The sequence below is a fragment of the Opisthocomus hoazin genome, chromosome 1 (genome assembly GCF_030867145.1).
Source record: "Opisthocomus hoazin isolate bOpiHoa1 chromosome 1, bOpiHoa1.hap1, whole genome shotgun sequence".
In the NCBI taxonomy this organism is placed as follows: Eukaryota; Metazoa; Chordata; class Aves; order Opisthocomiformes; family Opisthocomidae; genus Opisthocomus; species Opisthocomus hoazin.
Window position 1 is genome coordinate 32,996,928 of NC_134414.1, and position 19,441 is coordinate 33,016,368.

General features: G+C 47.9%; 1 protein-coding gene across 3 annotated transcripts; it reads left to right on the forward strand.

The window, feature by feature from the left end:
- Positions 1 to 8,670: 8,670 nt before the first annotated feature.
- Positions 8,671 to 19,233, forward strand: LOC104336950 (fibrinogen-like protein 1). Of its 3 annotated transcripts, none has more exons than XM_075430294.1 (9): positions 8,671 to 8,753; positions 9,031 to 9,089; positions 10,506 to 10,590; positions 11,927 to 12,137; positions 13,218 to 13,377; positions 14,939 to 15,036; positions 15,119 to 15,207; positions 16,603 to 16,793; positions 17,848 to 19,233. In XM_075430294.1, the coding sequence occupies exons 3-9, from the start codon at positions 10,516 to 10,518 to the stop codon at positions 18,035 to 18,037; spliced, it is 1,014 nt and encodes a 337-aa protein (XP_075286409.1). In that variant the 5' UTR covers positions 8,671 to 8,753; positions 9,031 to 9,089; positions 10,506 to 10,515; the 3' UTR covers positions 18,038 to 19,233. The 3 variants fall into 3 exon arrangements, with proteins under 3 accessions (XP_075286409.1, XP_075286569.1, XP_009941123.1); XM_075430454.1 differs by having other exon boundaries at positions 9,031 to 9,078; XM_009942821.2 differs by having other exon boundaries at positions 8,732 to 9,078.
- Positions 19,234 to 19,441: the final 208 nt, after the last annotated feature.

Sequence of the window (19,441 nt, forward strand, 5' to 3'; positions counted from 1 at the left end):
CTGGGTGTTGAAGTGGACTGTTCACCGAAAACAACAAACAGTTGTAACAAACAGTCAAAGGAGGGGCTGGGGGCTTTCTGTTTAGCCTGCTGCCCAGCCGGGGCCATAGATGAACCGGCTTGCTAGAGGTTCCAGATGCACTTAAAGTAAAAAGGAAAACCCGTTCTTCCCATTTTTCATCAAAAAGGTAGACGCTGCCTTGCCAGTGATAACACCGTGACTGCTCCTTTCAGTGTTGCTAATCTTAGAGCATTGGTGGTGCTGTAGAAGATTTGCCAGCTCTCATGCGTCATCATGAGCTTCCTGGTGGTTGATCTATTTTTCTTAAAACCCTAACTTCTGGATTCAGATGACTAAAATAAAAACGCCACCTTTTTTTTGATTAATAAAATAAAATTTGTAGCTCTCAGCTGGTGGAGAAAAGCATAGGAACAAGATCCAAGGTTCATAAAGGTAAAAATAAAAAGGAAGCATTGAAAATACTCTAGTTTTTAAAATTCAAGACTTGTAAATCATTTTCATTATATTTTGCTGGTTAACTCATGATACTGACATTTAAAACCCCCTCAGAATCCAGTTCTGATCCCCTGAGGATTATTCATCAGCGTAAAAAAGCAGATTTGTCCACAAAATGCAGAAAAGACTGAAATATTCAGTAAATAATCCAGTTACATACCGGGTAAAGAGCAGGATGAAGTATGCATATCTCAGAGGGATGATGACATACTTCACATTCCAAAAACAACAGAGAGGGTGAAAACCAGAATCTCTTAACTTGGCAGATTTTAAAATCAGTAGGTGCGGCTCATTTACATGCAACGCTCTTACGAGTATATAAATAATAATTTTATTTTTATTAAATCTTGGGATAACAGAAATATGGAGAGAAGTGGGCAAAAAAATCAATTCTCTGTCAATATTAAAAGCAGGTAGATCAGATGACTTGGTGATGACAGATCTGTCAGCTTGGCTTTACTCCCAGATGAAATAAGAGCAGAGTAGAGGCTTCAAATAATAAAATATTAAAGAAGCTTAGTGATAATAATAATAATTAATGCCAGTCAACATGAGATTAGGGAAAATAATTCCTGTCAAACTAATTTACATTTCTAAAACAAGATTACAAGTTTTACTGATAAAAGTATTTTGTTGCTTCTGTAAGCAGCTGTCTGGCTACAAAATCACATTTGATTTAAAAGGCAGAAGAATATAAACTCAATCTGCTTCACATTGGTGAAAACCCAGCACACTAGTCTTAAAATAACTAAAAGGAGAACTATGTTTAAAGCAATTCCTTTTCAGAGAGGTTCTGCGGGGAATGGGCGTTGTCTTATGCTGTTTAATTTTCTGTTGTGTTGTTTCATTTTAAACCATGCCCTGGATCAAATCTTGAGTGATGAAGTTTGCAGCTGGCAGGTTGGAAAAGCGGTCGAATAGAAGAATGGTTGTCTAGCACTGAGTGAATTGTAACATCTGGTAAGTTCAGATGAGCAAGCAGCATGCATTTCCATACATCCTCTGTCAATGTCAGGAAAAAGGACCTCAGGACAGTGCTTTTCAGTCCTTGGCACCTGAAGGACCATGCAACATCTTTAAAAAAAATCCTTGATCTTCTTACAGCACCACTGACTGTCACTGCAAGGCACCTGCCACCTGCACAGGGTCTGTGTGTACATGTCAAAAAGCCTGCAAGCATTTCTAGACTAACTTCTCACGTGTTGCGAATCACAACCATGCTGACTGCAGGGAGTAACACCCTGGCAGGTCAAACCTGGAGCATCAGCAACTGTGTTATGAAAATCGGTAACTCTGAAAAATCCTGGGGTAGCCGTAGGGAGTAGCCAGCTGGAGGTGATTATGACATGTGGCTCTGTGGCGAAAGGAATAACAAGATCCTTGGATCCACAAACAGGAAAGATGTTGGGTTGGAAATACTGTCTCAGCTCTTTACCTAGCTCCTGTGTGCCCTAAGCTCTCTGGTCCTAGTAGCCACAACTCCAGAAGGAAGAGGAAAGAGCCATGATGTGAGTAAAAGGCAATGAAGTGCATCTCATCACACCTGGGTTGACGAGCTCGAAGCTGTCCATCTTCTAAAAGAAAAGATAAGGAGTGACATCATTACAGAATCACAGAATCACAGAATGGTCGGGGTTGGAAGGGACCTCTGTGGGTCATCTAGTCCAACCCTCCTGCCAAAGCAGGGTCACCTACAGCAGGCTGCACAGGACCTTGTCCAGGCGGGTCTTGAATATCTCCAGAGAAGGAGACTCCACAACCTCCCTGGGCAGCCTGTTCCAGTGCTCCGTCACCCTCACAGGGAAGAAGTTCTTCCTCATGTTCAGACGGAACTTCCTGTGCTTCAGTTTGTGCCCATTGCCCCTTGTCCTGTCACTGGGCACCACTGAAAAGAGCTTGGCCCCATCTTCCTGATACCCACCCTTCAGATATTTATAAGCATTTATTAGGTCCCCTCGCAGCCTTCTCTTCTTCAGGCTGAACAAGCCCAGCTCCCTCAGCCTCTCCTCGTAGGAGAGATGTTCCAGTCCCCTCACCATCCTTGTAGCCCTCCACTGGACTCTCTCCAGTAGCTCTTCATCTTTCTTGAAGTGGGGAGCCCAGAACTGGACACAGTACTCCAGATGAGGCCTCACCAGGGCAGTGTAGAGGGGAAGGAGAACCTCCCTCGACCTGCTGGCCACACTCTTCTTGATGCATCCAAGGATCCCATTGGCTTTCTTGGCAGCCAGGGCACACTGCTGGCTCATGGTTAACCTGTCGTCCACCAGGACACCCAGGTCCCTCTCCACAGAGCTGCTCTCCAGCAGGTCCACCCCAAACCTGTACTGATGCATGGGGTTGTTCCTCCCCAGGTGCAGGACTCTGCATTTGCCTTTGTTGAACCTCATCAGGTTCCTCTCTGCCCAACTTTCCAGCCTATCCAGGTCACGCTGAATGGCAGCACAGCCTTCCAGTGTGTCTACCACACCTCCCAATTTGGTGTCATCCGCAAACTTGCTGAGGGTACATTCTAACTCTTCATCCAGGTCGTTGATGAAGAGGTTAAACAAGACTGGGCCCAGTACTGACCCCTGAGGGACACCACTAGTTACCAGCCTCCAACTAGACTCAGCGCCACTGACGACAACCCTCTGAGTTCTGCCATTCAGCCAGTTCTCAATCCACTTCACCGACCACTCATCCAGCCCACACTTCCTCAGCTTCCCTAGGAGGATATTGTGGGAGACAGTGTCGAAAGCCTTGCTGAAGTCGAGGTAGACAATATCCACGGCTCTCCCTTCATCTACCCAGCCAGTCATGTCATCGTAGAAAGCTATTAGATTGGTCAGGCACGATTTCCCCTTGGTGAATCCATGTTGACTACTCCTGATAACCTTCTTTTCTTCCACTTGCTTGATGATGGCCTCCAGGATAAGCTGCTCCATCACCTTTCCCGGGATGGAGGTGAGGCTGACCGGCCTGTAGTTTCCTGGGTCCTCCTTCTTGCCCTTTTTGAAGATTGGAGTGACATTGGCCTTTCTCCAGTCCTCGGGCACCTCTCCTGTCCTCCAGGACCTCTCAAAGATGATGGAGAGTGGCTCAGCAATGACATCCGCCAGCTCCCTCAGCACTCATGGGTGCATTCCATCGGGGCCCATGGATTTGTGGACGTCCAGATCGCTTAAGTGATCCCTCACACAGTCCTCCTCGACCAAGGGAAAGTCGTCCTCTTTGCAGGCTTCTTCTCTTACCTCCGGGGCCTGGGATTCCTGAGGGCCAGTCTTAGCACTGAAGACTGAAGCAAAGAAGGCATTCATTAGCTCTGCCTTCTCCGCATCCTCCGTCACCAGGACACCCGTCTCATTCAGCAGCGGCCCCTTATTGTCCCTGGCCTTCCTTTTGCTGCTGATGTAGTTGAAGAAGCCCTTCTTGTTTTTTTTGATATCCCTTGCCAGCTGCAGTTCCAGGTGGGCCTTGGCCTTCCTCGTCGCATCCCTGCACGCTCTGACCACGTTCCTGTACTCTTCCCAAGTGGCCTGCCCCTCTTTCCACATTCCATGGACCTTTCTCTTCCACCTGATCTCTGCTAGAAGCTCCTTGTTTAACCATGCAGGTGTCTTGCCTCCTTTGCGCGATTTTTTTCTCAGGGGGATGCATTGCTCCTGAGCATGGAGGAAGTGTCGTTTAAAGAGTGACCAGCACTCTTGGACCCCCCTGACTTTGAGAGCCCTGGCCCACGGGATTCCTCCCAGTAGCTCCTTGAAGAGGGCAAAGTCAGCCTTCCGGAGGTCCAAGGTTTTGATCCTGCTTATCGCTCTGCTTCCTCCACGCAGGATCCTGAACTCGACCATTTCATGGTCACTGCAGCCGAGTCTACCTCCAACCTTCACATCCCCCACCAGTCCCTCCTTGTTTGTTAATACAAGGTCCAGCAACACGCCTTTCCTTGTTGGTTCCTCCACCACTTGCATCAGAATGTTGTCATCGATGCTCTGTAGGAACCTCCTGGATTGCGCGTGCCTAGCTGTATGGTCTTCCCAGCTGATGTCAGGGTGGTTGAAGTCCCCCATGAGAACCAGGGCCTGTGACTGTGAGGCTGCTTGCAGCTGCCTGTAGAAGGCCTCATCAGCTTCCTCCTCCTGGTCAGGTGGCCTGTAGTACACACCCACCGTAATGTCACCCTTATGAGCCTGTCCCTTAATTCTAACCCACAAGCTCTCAACTTGTTCCTCATTTGCCCCCAGGCCAAGCTCAATGCATTCCAGTTGCTCCCTCACATATAGAGCAACTCCCCCACCTCTCCTTGGTGGCCTGTCTTTCCTAAAGAGTCTGTAGCCATCCATGACAGCATGCCAGTTGGTCAGGGCTCCATCTGGTAAAAAGGACTAGGTGCCCTAAAATGGGTGTAAGTAGACATAAAGCTTCAAAATTTAGATCTAGATAGGTACTTGTTCAGCAGCTGCCTAACCCTAGAGGCAATTAAATTGATGGAGTACCTCTCTGTTGCGCTGCAGAGATCCCCCCAGAACCTGCAGTTCTGCTCCTGTGTGTGCCCTGGACTGTCCTGGTCACTTATTTCTGCTGCTTGCCCCTGCCTAGGGCGGATCGGGATCCCAGAACTAGGCAGAGGGGTATTGCGGTCTCTGGAGCCCCCTCAGCAAGCCCAGTGAGACCGCCTCCACCACACACTGCCATGCACCACCCACAGCTCTTCTCCCCTCCATGTACACGTTCTGCATTTGACAACCCTGAATAAAATCACCCTGGGAGCAGAACTTGCTCTTGCCCTTCTTCCTTCCCCGTGCCAGCTGAGTGCCCTACCCAGTAGCGCTCTTCCCTTGGGATGCACTCGTGCCATGGTGCCCAGTCGAGCCCAGGACAAGCTCCATGCAACCCCTTGCTCTGTGACCCTGCTGGCTTTTGCCCAGCATGTACGTCCGCAGCCGAGGCAGCTACCGGGGTTTGGGTTCCCAGGCAGGGGCAGGCACACGGCTTGTGTGAGCTTGGACCTCCCCTGAAGGGTAAGGCATCATGGGATTAAAAGGCTGCAGGATGAGACTTGGCAGATTCAGACTCAAGGTGAAAAACAATAATAATTAACATTACGGGTAATTAAACAGTGGAAGAGCATGCTAAATTCTGTGGCTGGTTCTTCAGCACTGACTATTTTACACCAAAATATCTTTTTCTCGAAGAGATGCTCCTGTTCAAATGGGAGTGAATTAGGTCAGGGGAGTTCTCTGACCTGAGGGAGGTAGAAGATCACGCAGATAAACCACCTACTGCCTCTGGCCTTGTGACTAATTCCCTTTGGTACTGCTATTCCTGCCATGAGCGAGATGGCTCAGACCTGTGCTTGCCCTCAGGAACTTATAAACCAATTACGTTTATTGTGTCAACCCATTAGATACTCGTAGGCTGCATGCAGACTCATTAGTTAGACTGAATTATGTCTTTGCTCTTTGAACGTTACCAAAATATTCAGATCTAGCATGTTTCATGGTCTGTCACCAGTATTTCTTCTTTGTACGCTGATTTCTGTGGTTACTCCTTGCTAACAAACCACAGACTTTTAATACACATGTACTGGTTTCGGTTATTTGGTAGCCTGAAACTATGGTGGCTGATGTCATCCTGGTCTTTTAAATTTATCTCACTTTTGATGAAACCCTTTACTGTTAGATTTAACAAAAAAATATTTGTTTCAGATCTCATACATTAACTTTGTTTTAAAAAACCTGGCAGCCCAGATTCCTGCAGAAGATCTCACACGTTGAGCCCGCAGGTCCCTGGTACCTCCACACCTGCAGTGCCTGCAAAGGAGCCCGGTCTGCGGTCTCTCCCAGTGAGCAGGACGCTCATGGAAGGTGGGGCATGACAGAGGACTACAAAAATAACGACAAATGCATAGAGCTGTTTCGCTTGGAGCTGGCTCCAGACTACTGTGAACTTTCCTAGGGCACAGGTAGGCAGACAGAGTCTTGCTGTGACAGCCTCAGGTCTCTGCACTTCCTCTGGAGTCTGAAGCAGTCTGCCTCATTCCTTCCCTTCTCGCTTTAAGAACAAACAAGCAACAAGGAAATGATCTTGGAAGAGTTTTGAGAGGCCACTGCTGTCTTCCAGCTGCAGTGATGTTCCATTGGGCTCTGGGGGGCGGGGAGGGTGGTGGTGAATGTCCGTCAGGTGTCATCTTCATGTCTTCGTCCTGAGCCATTCTTTCTGGGGCAGCCCAGTGCCCCGTGACAGTAGGAACATCAAGAGCTATCCCAGAGCCCCTCTATTCATTCACGTTTATCCTCCAGTTTGCATTCTTCCTATGCTGGCTGTGCATTTAATATGTGAATATTAGTTTTTTACGGCTGTTACTCAGCACCCACGTACTTTTGCTGGAAGAAGGGTGGAGGAGAGCAGGGTGGGGAGGTTTTCAGTTAATGAAACTGTTATTATTTGCTGACAAGATCACTGAGTATCTTAAGAAGAGGGAATCTGATCTTCTTCCAAGTAACTAAACAAGAATTTGCACTGCAGAATGTGTGTGAAGCATGTGTAGTCCAGCAAAAAAAAAAGAAGAGCATTGGCAATCCCATTGCCTAGGGACTTCAACATCTGCAAGGAAGCATCAGTGATCACACAGCGTCCACATTCTTTACAATGACTTGATTATTTTAGCTCTGGGCCAGTGTAGCAGTACATGAACACACTCTCCTTCTAGACCCACCTCATGTGAACTTGACCTCGTGGCAACCCCTCTCTTGTGCTTCAGATATTCCTAAAGTTTCATCTAGCCTGAGAAAAGTTCATTGTGTAGTGGGTATGCAAGAAACATGTTCCAGCTGACAGGGGTTTTCACATGTAGACGTTGGTGAGGTTAACACTGGTGGAGTCCTCGAGAGAGCGTGGGAGTGCTCCAGGTGTCTTGGCTCTGAGAGGCATTTGGGGGCTCCCTGACAGAGAGCTGGAGTTTGGGTCCTGCTCCTGCAAAGCTGCAGTCACGTAACATACACACGTGAGTCCCACCAGGACTGCAGCTCACCACCCTTCTCCTACCCAGGGACCAGCAGGACCTGGAGACGTGGGGCCCGATGCTCCCTGGCCATACGGCCCCACAGACAGCTGCGGGGGCCGACCACGCTGAGCACACCGTGACTCCAACGCTGCCGCCGCAGAGCCGGGCCCATCGCCAACCCCACCTGGGACACAGGCCAAGGAGAATGTTGGCCATTGTCCTGGGTTCAGCTGGGACAGAGCAGAGGAAAATTAACTCTACCCCAGCCGAAACCCGGGCAGCCATCTAGGCAAGAGCATAAACTGGTGTGCAGCATCTCAAGCGCCGTCTGGCTGGCTCCGGCTGAGAGAGAGACACTGCTGGGGATGAAGGACCCAGGGGATGCTGTGCAGCCCCCCTGTGCTCAGGTGTGCGGTCCCCGAGCACCCCGCCGTTGGCCGCAGCCACTGGACAAAGGGGTGGAAGAAGGGGCCGAGTATCCGCTAAGGAGGAGAGGAGATGTTTCACTCATTTAATTTCACAGCTTCCCAAACCAGCCTCAGACCGGGGGTACAGAAGAAGTGAGAAGAAAAGCACTGTTTGCATAATCCTTTGGCAGTGAAATAGGTCAGCGGTTCTTGCAGGAGGAGAGGAATGCAGTTTTTAAGAAATAAACAGCACCGCTGTACTTGGTAATGGCAGGACAGTCCTGCTTTCCTGACGAGTAACACAGAAGTTTACGATGGGTTTATACGCCTTTTGTCCCCACGGTCTCTCCTCTGAACACAGCTCAGTAAAATGGAATTTTACTGCTGTTTTCTTTAAAATAAGCTGTAATTCCTTGGCAATAATGCAAAAGGAGGCACCCATCTGTTTGTTTGGGGTTTTTTTTCTCTCTTCCACAAATGTCCTTGTTTCTGTTAACTAGCAAATCTAATCATCTGGCTCAGAGGGGAGTTACACAACTGCAAACCTCCTGAGATATCTGTCGAATAGCAAATCTTGCTTAATACCCCTGTGTTTGCTTCTTGCTTCAGATTTGCAGCTCCGTTGGCGTTACAGCTGTGCTGTGCTTTTACGTATAAACCAGATTAAACAGCAAAAGGAATGTGGAACAGGAAAGCTGTGTTCATTCCACCTTGCAGGACTTACTGGAATGAGCCTGGCTGTATCAAACGTGAGATAAAACTCCCGCAGGGAGCATTAGTATGAGTGATTCATACAAACACTTAAAGAAGTCACACTTGGTTGAGCTTCCCAGTCAAAGCAGGTGGGTAATGGTGCACAACCAGCAGAGCCCCTGTCCGTGGGAGAGCACCGCTGATAGAAACCTGTTGTTTATCCTCACTGGAAGCAGCAGGATGAGTACTGGGTAACACCAGATAACCTGGGCTTCGGGTAATTCTTTCACGGGAGGAATTGCAAGTGTCTTTTCTGTGGAACTGCCTAATGCTGTGAAATGTTCTTCTTGATCTGGGCCATCTGGAGAGGAAAATCTCATCAACCTCTACAAACGCAGCTAGGTTTACGATCACTTTCTTTTGCAGTCGACTTTTAAGGGCGATAATCTTACCAGGAGGAGGTCTGAAGGAAAGGTGAGTTACAGGTATGTGCATTTAATATGTGTTGGTAACGGCATTAGATGAAGTTGCTTTCTTTCCCTCCGGTCTGTACTGTCTGGTTTTCAGGAGCCGTCGCCCAAACCCATCCTCCCTGTTAGCTTTTTGCCTCCACCCACACGCGACAGGGCCCGATCCTGACCTGAGTGCCGGTGCTGCGGCACGCCACCGGCACGGCTGCCGGGGTGCGAATGAACAGCACCAGTGGTCGCCGGCTGGGGGGGTCCCCTGCTGTGATGCTGAAACCTGTGCAGCCTGCTGTAGGTGACCCTGCTTCGGCAGGAGGGTTGGACTAGATGACCCACAGAGGTCCCTTCCAACCCCTACCATTCTGTGATTCTGTGATTCTGTGATAAGCTGGAAAAACACCACGTGCTGCGGCACCCACCGGCAGGACATCTTTTATGGGTGACTCCCACAGGGCGCTGCTTCTCTCGGCTTGCTTTGGGCCCTGCCTGCCTGGCTTGGCAGGCAGCACCCCTGTCGTGGTGGCTTTGCCAGCTCTGGAAGCAGCCCGAGTGTCAGCCGCTGCGGGGATGCTAACAGAGCCGTCGCTGGAACAAAGCACGGCGCGGAGAGCGTAGAGCTGGGGAGCCAACTTTCTGCAGCGCTTCCAGATGTGAAGCGGGGGAGTTGGGTTTAGCCTATCTTTCAGATTTTTTTAATTCTTTCTGATTTATTTTTTTTTTAAAGCGCCATGCAAGCACACTGCGAACAATTTGTACTGTTCCCTCACACTCAGCTGCATGTTCCCAGTGGCAGTTGCTTAGCACTTTTTCTAGCTGAGACTCTCCAACTGAAGCCCCATCTGTGTGCTGGGGCAGGTTGACAGCAGAGATGTTTTCCACTGAAATCCAAGCAAAAAACTATGCTGTGCCCGCTCTGTCCCATGTGCGACTTCTGCCCTTGGCCTCCAAGGTTATCCCATCCTGAGAGACCGCTCCACGGACCGAGGAGGGGCAACGCCTACGCTCACTCAACCAGGAGGCAAAATTCCTCTTAACTGTGGGCAGTTTGGACTGAGTAAGGGCTGTGTGATTTCGGCCCACCAGTTTGGCAAGGAGGGCTCCAAGGAGGCGTTCTCACTGAGTAACTTCCCATCTGCGTGGGCACCCGGGAGAAAGGGCAAGGGCTGCTGGAGAGTCACGCCAGGCTTTTATTTCTCCAGGGAAGCAGGAGCTTGGACCCAAACCTCGGTCTCCCTGTCAGCATGCTGCATTCGTGCTTCAGCTTCTTCCTAACGTGCATCTTCTGCCCAATTTTGTCCTGTCTGTAGTTTCAAGCAACCTGATTAACAAATTCTGCAGCATTCTTGGGGATATTAAATATGACTGGGAGGGGGGATTAACCTGTGAGAGGAGCTAAAGAAACCTCCAGTGCAGCCTGTCAATGCTTCTTTTCAGGTCGTAAGAAATGAGCGTGATGCTGCCCTGCTTGCTGCTGCTCCTTCTCCTGGTCAGCTTCAGCTCACCCGCACCCAGGTTGTCGGTGCGTATCTTTTGGCTCGTGTCTGTACAACCTCTCTGCGGCGTGCCAGTCGCTCCCAGTGATGTAGGGACTGGGGCTCCCCCACAAAAGGAACGCGGGTCTGCAAGCGCAGAGCAAAACGGTGTCTGCCTGCAGCTAAAGGAAGGTCACTCCTGCTGTCCTGGTAAGACAGGGTTTTCACAGCATTAGGGGCTGCACAGCTCTCTGGGTGGTTGGACTAACATTGCCAAGAATTAAAAAAAAACCAACAAAAAAAGCCCTTTAAAGAAAAGAAGAGGTGATTTTATGGCCAGTGAAGAAATACACTCTACTCCCTCAGGGAAAACTGCCTTCTTGTTATTCACTGAGATTTAAAGAGCAGGAAAGGGAAGAGGAGGACATAGGCATGGTCTGAGGCAATCCGTAGTTGCCCGATGAGAAAATTACTCTTGGGCTATACCAAGGAGGTACAGAGCTCACAAGGGAGAGTTTGGCGAGCTCGGGGCTGTCTACAGCAGGTCCCTGTGTGCCTCCAGCCTGGAAATTCTCCTCTGTGGAGGAAAACCAACAGGCCTAGGAGAAGGAAGAGGCAACTGGGAGGCCGCATTTGAGCATGGTCCTCAGTCTGATATCCTGGGCAACTGCTTGTTTTGCTTGTGCCTAGAACTGGTCATTTCTCTCAAGTCAGCTTGCTCAGAGCAAAAATAGCAACTGATTCTTACTGCAGGGGTTTGCTTGATTGTCTTGGAAGAGATTTGGCTCTGTTTTGTTGTGTTTTTAATGGAGTAACACCAGTCACAGACTTATCACAGCCAATGTGGGCCAGATGGTGGCCTTGGTTATGGTAATGCAGCTCTGGAGTTACTCCGCTGATCCTGGTAGGCTCACTGCTTTCTGCTGATTTGTACCACATACCAGCTCTTTAATCTTCCAGTTTTACAAAAGGATGTTTCTGGAACCTCGCTGGTTTGGCCTGGCTGCAGTGCAAGAGCCAGGTCTCCCCCCTCTTACTACCCTGAGGAGTTTCATAGTCTGCAAACACTCCCTTTGAGTTCACTAAATGGGAATCAAGATGAACAATTTTTGTCCAAAGTAATTTTCTGCCTGTTTGGTCATATGCTGGGATGCTCTGAGCAGTGGCAAGATCATTGTAAAAAACCCTTTACCACGGGGTTCAACACAACACCCCATGCTATGCACTATTTGTGTCTTAGAGAGACCACGATCGAATTGTCTTGATCCACAGAGCTGGTGCGACATGTTAGGGTCAAGAGGAGACAGACACTCCTTCTCTCTCTATGTCTCTTTTCTTACCACTGACTGAAGCATGGGGTTTTTTGTTTTATTTTCTCCATAGGAAAAAGATATCTGCCTCCTAGACAATAATAAATTAAGACAAAGGTTAAAACAGCTTCAAGACTTGCTTTACTTATATGAACTGCAACTGAAGGACATCCTGGAGAACACTTATCATAGAACAAAAAGTGGGCTGTTCTCAGGCAACAGGAGTGTGCAGCACGAGATGCCTCTACCCACAACCAGTGGAAATCTGATAGTCTACGACCAAGGTACTGTTTGCAGTACTGTGTGTGGAAATGTCAGCTTGCCACAATGTTTATTTCTCCCTGCAGTGTCATATTTTATTTCTGCTAAGAGTTTTAGAATTTTTCAAGTGGATTCAGTTTTAAAATGCAGTCAGATACATGGGAAGGGACTGGTGGCCCCAGTACCAGCAGACATCCTCTGGGGCCAGGGTCAGCTGGCCCAGCTTTAGGCAGCTACTGCCCAGGTATGCTGCAGACACCTGCAGCCGGGCTTGTCACCTGGGACTCTGGTGCAGGTGGTTTTCAGCAGACCTACTTGAGACATCTGCTTTAGGAAGAGTTGGGTCTTACTCTTGAAGATCCTATTTCCCCCAAGTGACTTACGGGAGCCCAGCGTGCCTGGCTCAGCTGCAGGCACTGAAACCTCTTTGGAAGAGTCTAGCTTTCCTGTTCCTCAGCTTCTCCATCACTTCTGTGGCACAGCAGAAGGTGTGAGTACTCTGTTCCCTGGTGTAACTTTGAGAACATGGTCATAACTGGAATCATGGCCTGTGGCCAAGATTTTCTCCTTCATGGGCATTACATTGGAAGAGTGAAGCACTGAGGTCCTGAAAGACACTCTCCTGATACAGCCCTGGTAGAGGTGGTCACAGGAGCTTAGCCTCTTATTTTAGAAATTTTGGGCCCTGATCCAGTCTGAACTATAACCAGCTGAGGTTATCTTCTACATTGAAATTAGCTTCCCTGCAAACAATCTCACTGACAGAGCCAGTCCCGGTTCTGTGTTGCTCTGTGCTACAGCCCCAGCCTGAGCTGCAGCCATCCCACATCTCACCAAAGATATGGGAACGACTCCCTCAGAGGGCACGGCTGTAAAGACTCTCAAGCCTTGCTGCTCTTAGTTAGGCCCAGCAGTTTGCAAACCAGCAGTGCTGCTACCTTATGAACCACTTTGCTTTGGCTTTGCAGGTCTTGCAGAGCTATTACACAGGCTGGCCAAGCGTCCTTGTCCCATAACCCCTCTCAGCAACGTCCTCTCCTGGCTGCACAAACCCCTTTGCTTCCCCCCTGCCCCATTTAACAAACGGGTGCTGTTCTGCCTAGATTGCTCCGCAGTGTATAATCGGAAGAAGACCAAAAACGGCTACTACCGGATCAGGCCCCGAGCAGACCGAGAGCCTTTCCTGGCGTACTGTGACATGTCTGACGGCGGCGGGTGGACCGTCATTCAGAGGCGGAGTAACGGCAAGGAGAATTTCAACAGGTTGGTGCCCCAAGGTTGCATCCACAGGGCTTGCAGCCAAGCCTCCAGCTTCCACCCCCTGTCCTGCCACCTGGCAAAACCCAACATTTGAGAGGCAGGGTATGCGAGACTACGCTACAGTGATAATAACTCTGTGGGTTAGGACAATGTGGGGGTACATATTGGGAGCAGGAGGCCATTTTCAAAATGGACCTGTAACACCTCTCGCATGGCTTCTCTGCATTTGAGTAAGTGTGTACCTGTGTGCATACTTGTTTTATCACTATCGGAGACTGCTGAAGGCGCCACATTGGCAGGCATCTGCTGCCAGTGCATAGACTGAGACCTGTCGAACATATTATCTGTTCTCATATCAGGAATTATGTTCAGCATGGTGTAACATTTATTTCCTTGTCCAGATCATTAAAAAGATGCCAAACCCCTAGTCCAAATTGTACTTTCTCTACGCAAAACCCCAGAGAGGTGACTTTCACCTGGAAAACTCCAAGAAGAGAGATGCTCTGGTAGCACAGTAAAGAAGAAATGTCACCATGCAGATTAATTCATTATCACTGCACACACAATTTCAGGGCATGTCTGGTGCCTCTTACAGTGAGTGCAGTCCATTGCAAAGCTGGCTCTCAGCTGGCTTGCCCGGAGAGTGGTACCTATCTAGGCACGGTAGTTCAGCTCTCAGTATAGGTGAACGAAAAACATCCTGAAGAGGAGCACTGACTAGTATGTAGGTCAGGTAGAATTAATAAACCTAATAATGACAAGAGAAAGGAAATAAACACAGGGTTAGTACAATGGAAATGTTGATACGTGGGAAGTCTATGTGAATATCAAAGATAACAGATAAACAGCACAGGAGATTATAACAGAATGAAATGATGAGAAGAAAATAACAGCAGGAGATTTCCCTTTAGAAAGATGAAGCCAGAGAATGCTGATGAAAAAAAAGTATATATCTTTGAAGGACAAGTTGCCACATTCAAACAGTGATCCTGCAAAAAAGCAGAGGTGAAAGTGGTCAATGAATCAAAAATAGATTTAACTGGAACAGGAGCACAAATCAGACCCAGACATTTTCCTTTTAACTTCATCTGGAAGCTTCTGTTTGCAGCTTCTATTCAGTTCCTGATTCTTCACCATACCACATCATACATCCAAGACTGAAGCACATTTTAGACTGCAACGTGAATTTCCAGCCAGGAGTGCATTTGAATTACGTCTTGCTGAAGAACAGTATCAGACGCTCTGCTGAAGACCAGTATGACAGCTGCTGCTTTCCCTTTCCATCTAACTGACAACCTCATTCTGCGAGCTCTGCGTCTGGCAGTTTGAAGGTTTGATCCCAATATATGTTTGCGGACAGGTTCAGCAGGCAAAGAAGTAAGCTGTGAGTTGTGTTTACTTCTAAGGCAGCGTCACAAATCTCAGCTCAGCTTGCAATGAATCAGACACTTTTAGAAAACAATGTCTAGAGATCCAGCTGCAGTTTTACTTGTTACCATAGCGGAGTCTCACAAACTGTCTAATTCTCTTACACGCTGAAATTGATATTTCTGTCTCACTGCAGGAAATGGGATGATTACAAAGTGGGATTTGGGAAATTCCAGGGCAAGAATGATGAATACTGGCTGGGCAACGACCACATCTATGACCTGCTCGCTAGAGGTGCAAGTATTTTCCCTCCACAGATTTCTTTCCAATTTGCATGGGATATAGTTCATTTAACAGGACGCCGCTTTGTGTTTAGGAGAGAGCTCATTAAAGATTGACCTGATGGACTGGCATGGGGAAAGACGTTACGCAGTCTACGAAAATTTCCAGCTTGCGAATGAGCAGGTGAGAAATGGGAAGAGTGGCGATTTGCTTGTTTTGTCTGCGAGGGTGGGGCATCCGCACGTGCAGCACCAGACTTGGGTATCAGGGTTGTCATTACAGTTCTGCAAAACTTCCCTGCTCTGGTTCCCTGCGATTCCTGGTTTGGCTGACTGGCAAACAGCCTTGGGAGCAGGGGGATGTAAGCCTGGGGCTTCTTCCTCATAACCGCTGAGTGCCCAAGCCGCCGGGTGACAGAACTACGCGTGCTCTCTTGCTAGCTCTGCTGCTGCACAGAGCACAGCTCTCTGCCACGGGGCACAGGGCTTCCCATGTGCGTTTGCCTCTGGTCTCATGGTAGAAAGAGTCTTCCATGAGGGAGGAGATGAGGGCTGGAACCTCTGCAAGGAAACGAAACCCTGTTCTTCTGCTTCCTAGCAGAGTGTTTCAGGCTGTCACATAAAAGGCAACTACCAGAACAAATCCCCTCTACTCTTTTAAGCATTAAACCCTAATCAAAGCTTTGAAAGAGCAGTTGTAAGTTCCCCATCTTGAAGAGAGACACCTGTAGCACTACACTTAGCAGTGAAAGCCCAAGGACAGAAAATCCTTGTATTTTCATGTTTGGTTTCTAGCTTCAGACAGCGTCCTGCTCAATGCAGGTGCTGTTCTTTGCAGGCTTGCCCTTCTGAACACTGCACAGAAGTAGCCTGAATACCCAAGGGCATGGGTTCCATCGCATGTACCGGTCCTAGTTCCAACTTCATCACCGCTCCAGAAATGTACGCATTGTGTTCAGTTTGCAATTAGAGTTTACTTATGAAAAGTTTGAACAGCTTCATTTTAATACCTTACTGCTATTTTTCATAAACAAAAGTGGAATATGATGACAGGAAAAAGCCCACATCACAGAAGTAACCATCCATCTCATATCAAATGTCTCTTAGATCTACCAGCTGTGCAGAATGGAACTGTTCTTCTAAGTATTCCTACCAGCATCAGACCATTTAGCTAGAAATCAGATGGCTTCTAGTTCTTGGAGGTGCAAAATTCCCAATTCTAGCTGAAAAACTGATCAGTTTATGAAAGCAACTTCTTGGCACCATTTCCTGCCAAGCTGTTCTTGACAAGCTAGAAGAGCCTTCCAGCTTGTTGTATAGTGTACCAAATGGTTATTGAAAGATGGTAAAGCCTGAAGCCCTTTGTAGCAGCAGCAGTAATTAGCAATCACTTCTGGAAGTTTAAATCCCATATTGATCCCATATTGATCTACACCAGGATCACTAAAGTATGGGGCCAAAAGTCACCCTTGACTTCAGCAGTCATGTTTTGACAGTGGACACAATGGACAGAGCAAATTTGATCTCTGAGGAAGGGCAGAAAGAGCTGATATCAAAGACGTTTCACATATTCTCGCAGGACAATTACAGGTTATGGTTTGGCACCTATTCTGGTAACGCTGGCGACGCTCTGTCTGGTGGGAGCAATTTTGAAGATCAGTGGTCAGCCTCTCACAGAGGGATGCAGTTCACCACATCTGACAAGGATCACGATCGGTTCCTGGCAGGCAACTGTGCATTAGAGAACAAGGGCGGCTGGTGGTTTAACAGGTACAGAAAACAGCTGGTTCCTCTCGGACGCATAGGGAGTGGGTGGCTGCGCAGCCGAGAGGGCTTGCCTGCCTCAGAGCAGCTGGATGTTGCTGTGTGCGTTTGCCACCTTGCACAGCCAAATCTAAGATGTCCACACCTACAGATCCTCCAAGGAAAGCAATCTGCTGCTTTCGTTATGAAGCAAAGCAGGTAAGTTGCATTCATTGTGAGAAACTGGGCGACAGGTATGTTGCATTCATTTTAAGCAAATGGGTCAGAATAAATGCATAGGGGCAAATTACTTGGAAGGAAAAGAGCCCAATCAAAATTTCTTAAAGTGCTTTGGGTTGTATCACAGGAAAGAAACCAGCTGTAGTCACTGCAAGGTGAAGTCTGTACAAATGACATTTCTCTGTTGTGGAGCATGTCTAGGGGGTGAGCTGCCCCTTAACAGTCCTGATGATGTTTGCTGGTTGGGCGTACCCCACACACCGACAGGGACTCACGTCCACCAGCCCTGGGAGCATGGACACACCATGCTCAGTTTTTCTCTGCTCCAGTGCAGGATGAGCCTCTTCTTTGACCAGGCCCTCATCACATACAAATTGAAATCAGTGGAGCTACAAAAATGTACGTCAGTAGTGTGATTCATCTTGATTAAAAGACATTTGCATTTTTAGGTGTCAATATGTAGCTGCCTACACTTGAGCTAGAGCCTGCCAAAATGCCCTACACCCCGCTGTTTAGGCAACTGAATCAGGTCCTCAGCTCATACACTTGAAGGAGTCAACAGGTTGAATTAGCTGACCAGCATCAGTGCCTACTTTAGGATGACCCACCTACTTCTCTGGGTTCCACTAAATGCATAAGCCAGATCTCCATAGGCTATTGTAGGACTTTAGACAACCAGTTCAGTACAGACAGATGTAGCGAGGTGTCTGAACCTGTCAATGAATCCTGCCCTGGTATTTCTAAAATTCTGTTGCGTGAAAATTGCGCTTCACTGTAACGATGCAATGTCTTCCCATGCTAAACCTAATCTCCTTTTTTCCCTCTCCTACACGGTTACCAGGTGCCACGCCGTAAACCTCAACGGACAATACTACAGAACGGGAAGGTACAACGGATCCCATGACAATGGCATGGTTTGGTCTACCTGGCATGGGATGTGGTACTCGCTCAAATACTCGGCCATGAAAATCAGGACTCCGTTCTTCATTGACAGTGAGAGTGGAGACGGTGAGAACAGTCAGGGCAGCTGAAACCTGCTGCTCTGGAAAGAAAAAAAGTACCGGTTGAAAAGAATCGTGCACGTTAACAGCCAGCCCTCTGCTGCTGCCAGTTGCCAAACCTGCACTGTGATAACTGGACTTGCACCTGTTCCTACTACCTGAAGCTAACGTCACCAGTTGGTTGAGCACAGCCAGCCAACAATTTAATGGAAAACACATGGATCTCAGTCATGGAATAACCATAGTTTTCTTTTTCAACAATTTTCAGAGCTTCACTGGAGAGTGTTTATGAAAAACTCTCTGGACCTTGAATGATCAAGCATGTTCTTTTAGCTATCTGTACTCTTCAAGGGCTAAATCCTTCTCATCTTGATTTTAACCATCAGTGCTTCAGTTACGAGAACATAAGAATAGAAACAACAAGGTGATGGGGAACCGGAGTTCATCTGGTGTATCTTCGTTAATGCTTTGTTCTGGATCAGGGGAATGCTTTTAAGCAACTCTCCCCATTGGCCCCAGTTGCCACAGTTCAGTTGCAGAAAGGTCCTGGAGCGTGTGAAACCAAACCAGTGGACGGACGCGGTCCAGTCCAACCGCTAACGTGCATCCAGACCAAGGCTGCGTCAGAGCAAACCCCCACAACACGGGCAGCGTGGGCACTGGGTTTTGTTGCCAACAGCTTCCCGCTGCAGATCCGCTTCTTCAGCACGCTGTCACACATCAGTGCAGACAAAACCAATGCTGCCGGCCAGACTTCAGCCCCAGACTAAAATTAGGCAGATTTCACTAAATTTAAGATGAGCATGGATATTCTTAGGAGTTCATAAAATACAGTCATGATTCACTTGTACAACCTCATGTAATTTACTGATGACTCTGGGTTAGTGAAGGAGAATGGGAAAGCGGAAAGTGATTGAACCATAAGGCACGCTGCTTTTGTTGTCTCATCAGAGTGAAATGAAAGAGCAAAACAAATGACTGAAAGAAATGGAATACTGAAAATTTATTTTCCACAAGTTGTTAACAACAATTTAAAACGAACAGTAATTTCAGCTCGATGCAAATCACTTAACTACCATGTTGTAGAATGAGCCTGTTTTTTTCTGAGTTACAATCATTTTTTAAACTGGTAGTTCTTGTCCATTTATTTGCTTTTAGATCCACGCATATTGTAACTTGTATTATATATCCACAAAGTGAAATAAAACCATCTGAGTAGGACTTAACACTTTGTATCTGGTTTTCAACTGTAGGAACTTGAACAGAAATGTGGATGAAAATCTTGAGAAAGCTCGTGATACGAGAATTTCTTTCTTTGGGTGCTGCTTTTGTACCTGCTGTCCTGGGTAGCTGAGAGGGTCTGCAAGGCAAGTTTAATTTCCAAGGCTCAAGCTGTCCTGGAAACAACGCAGAGACATGTGAAGGTTCAGTGTA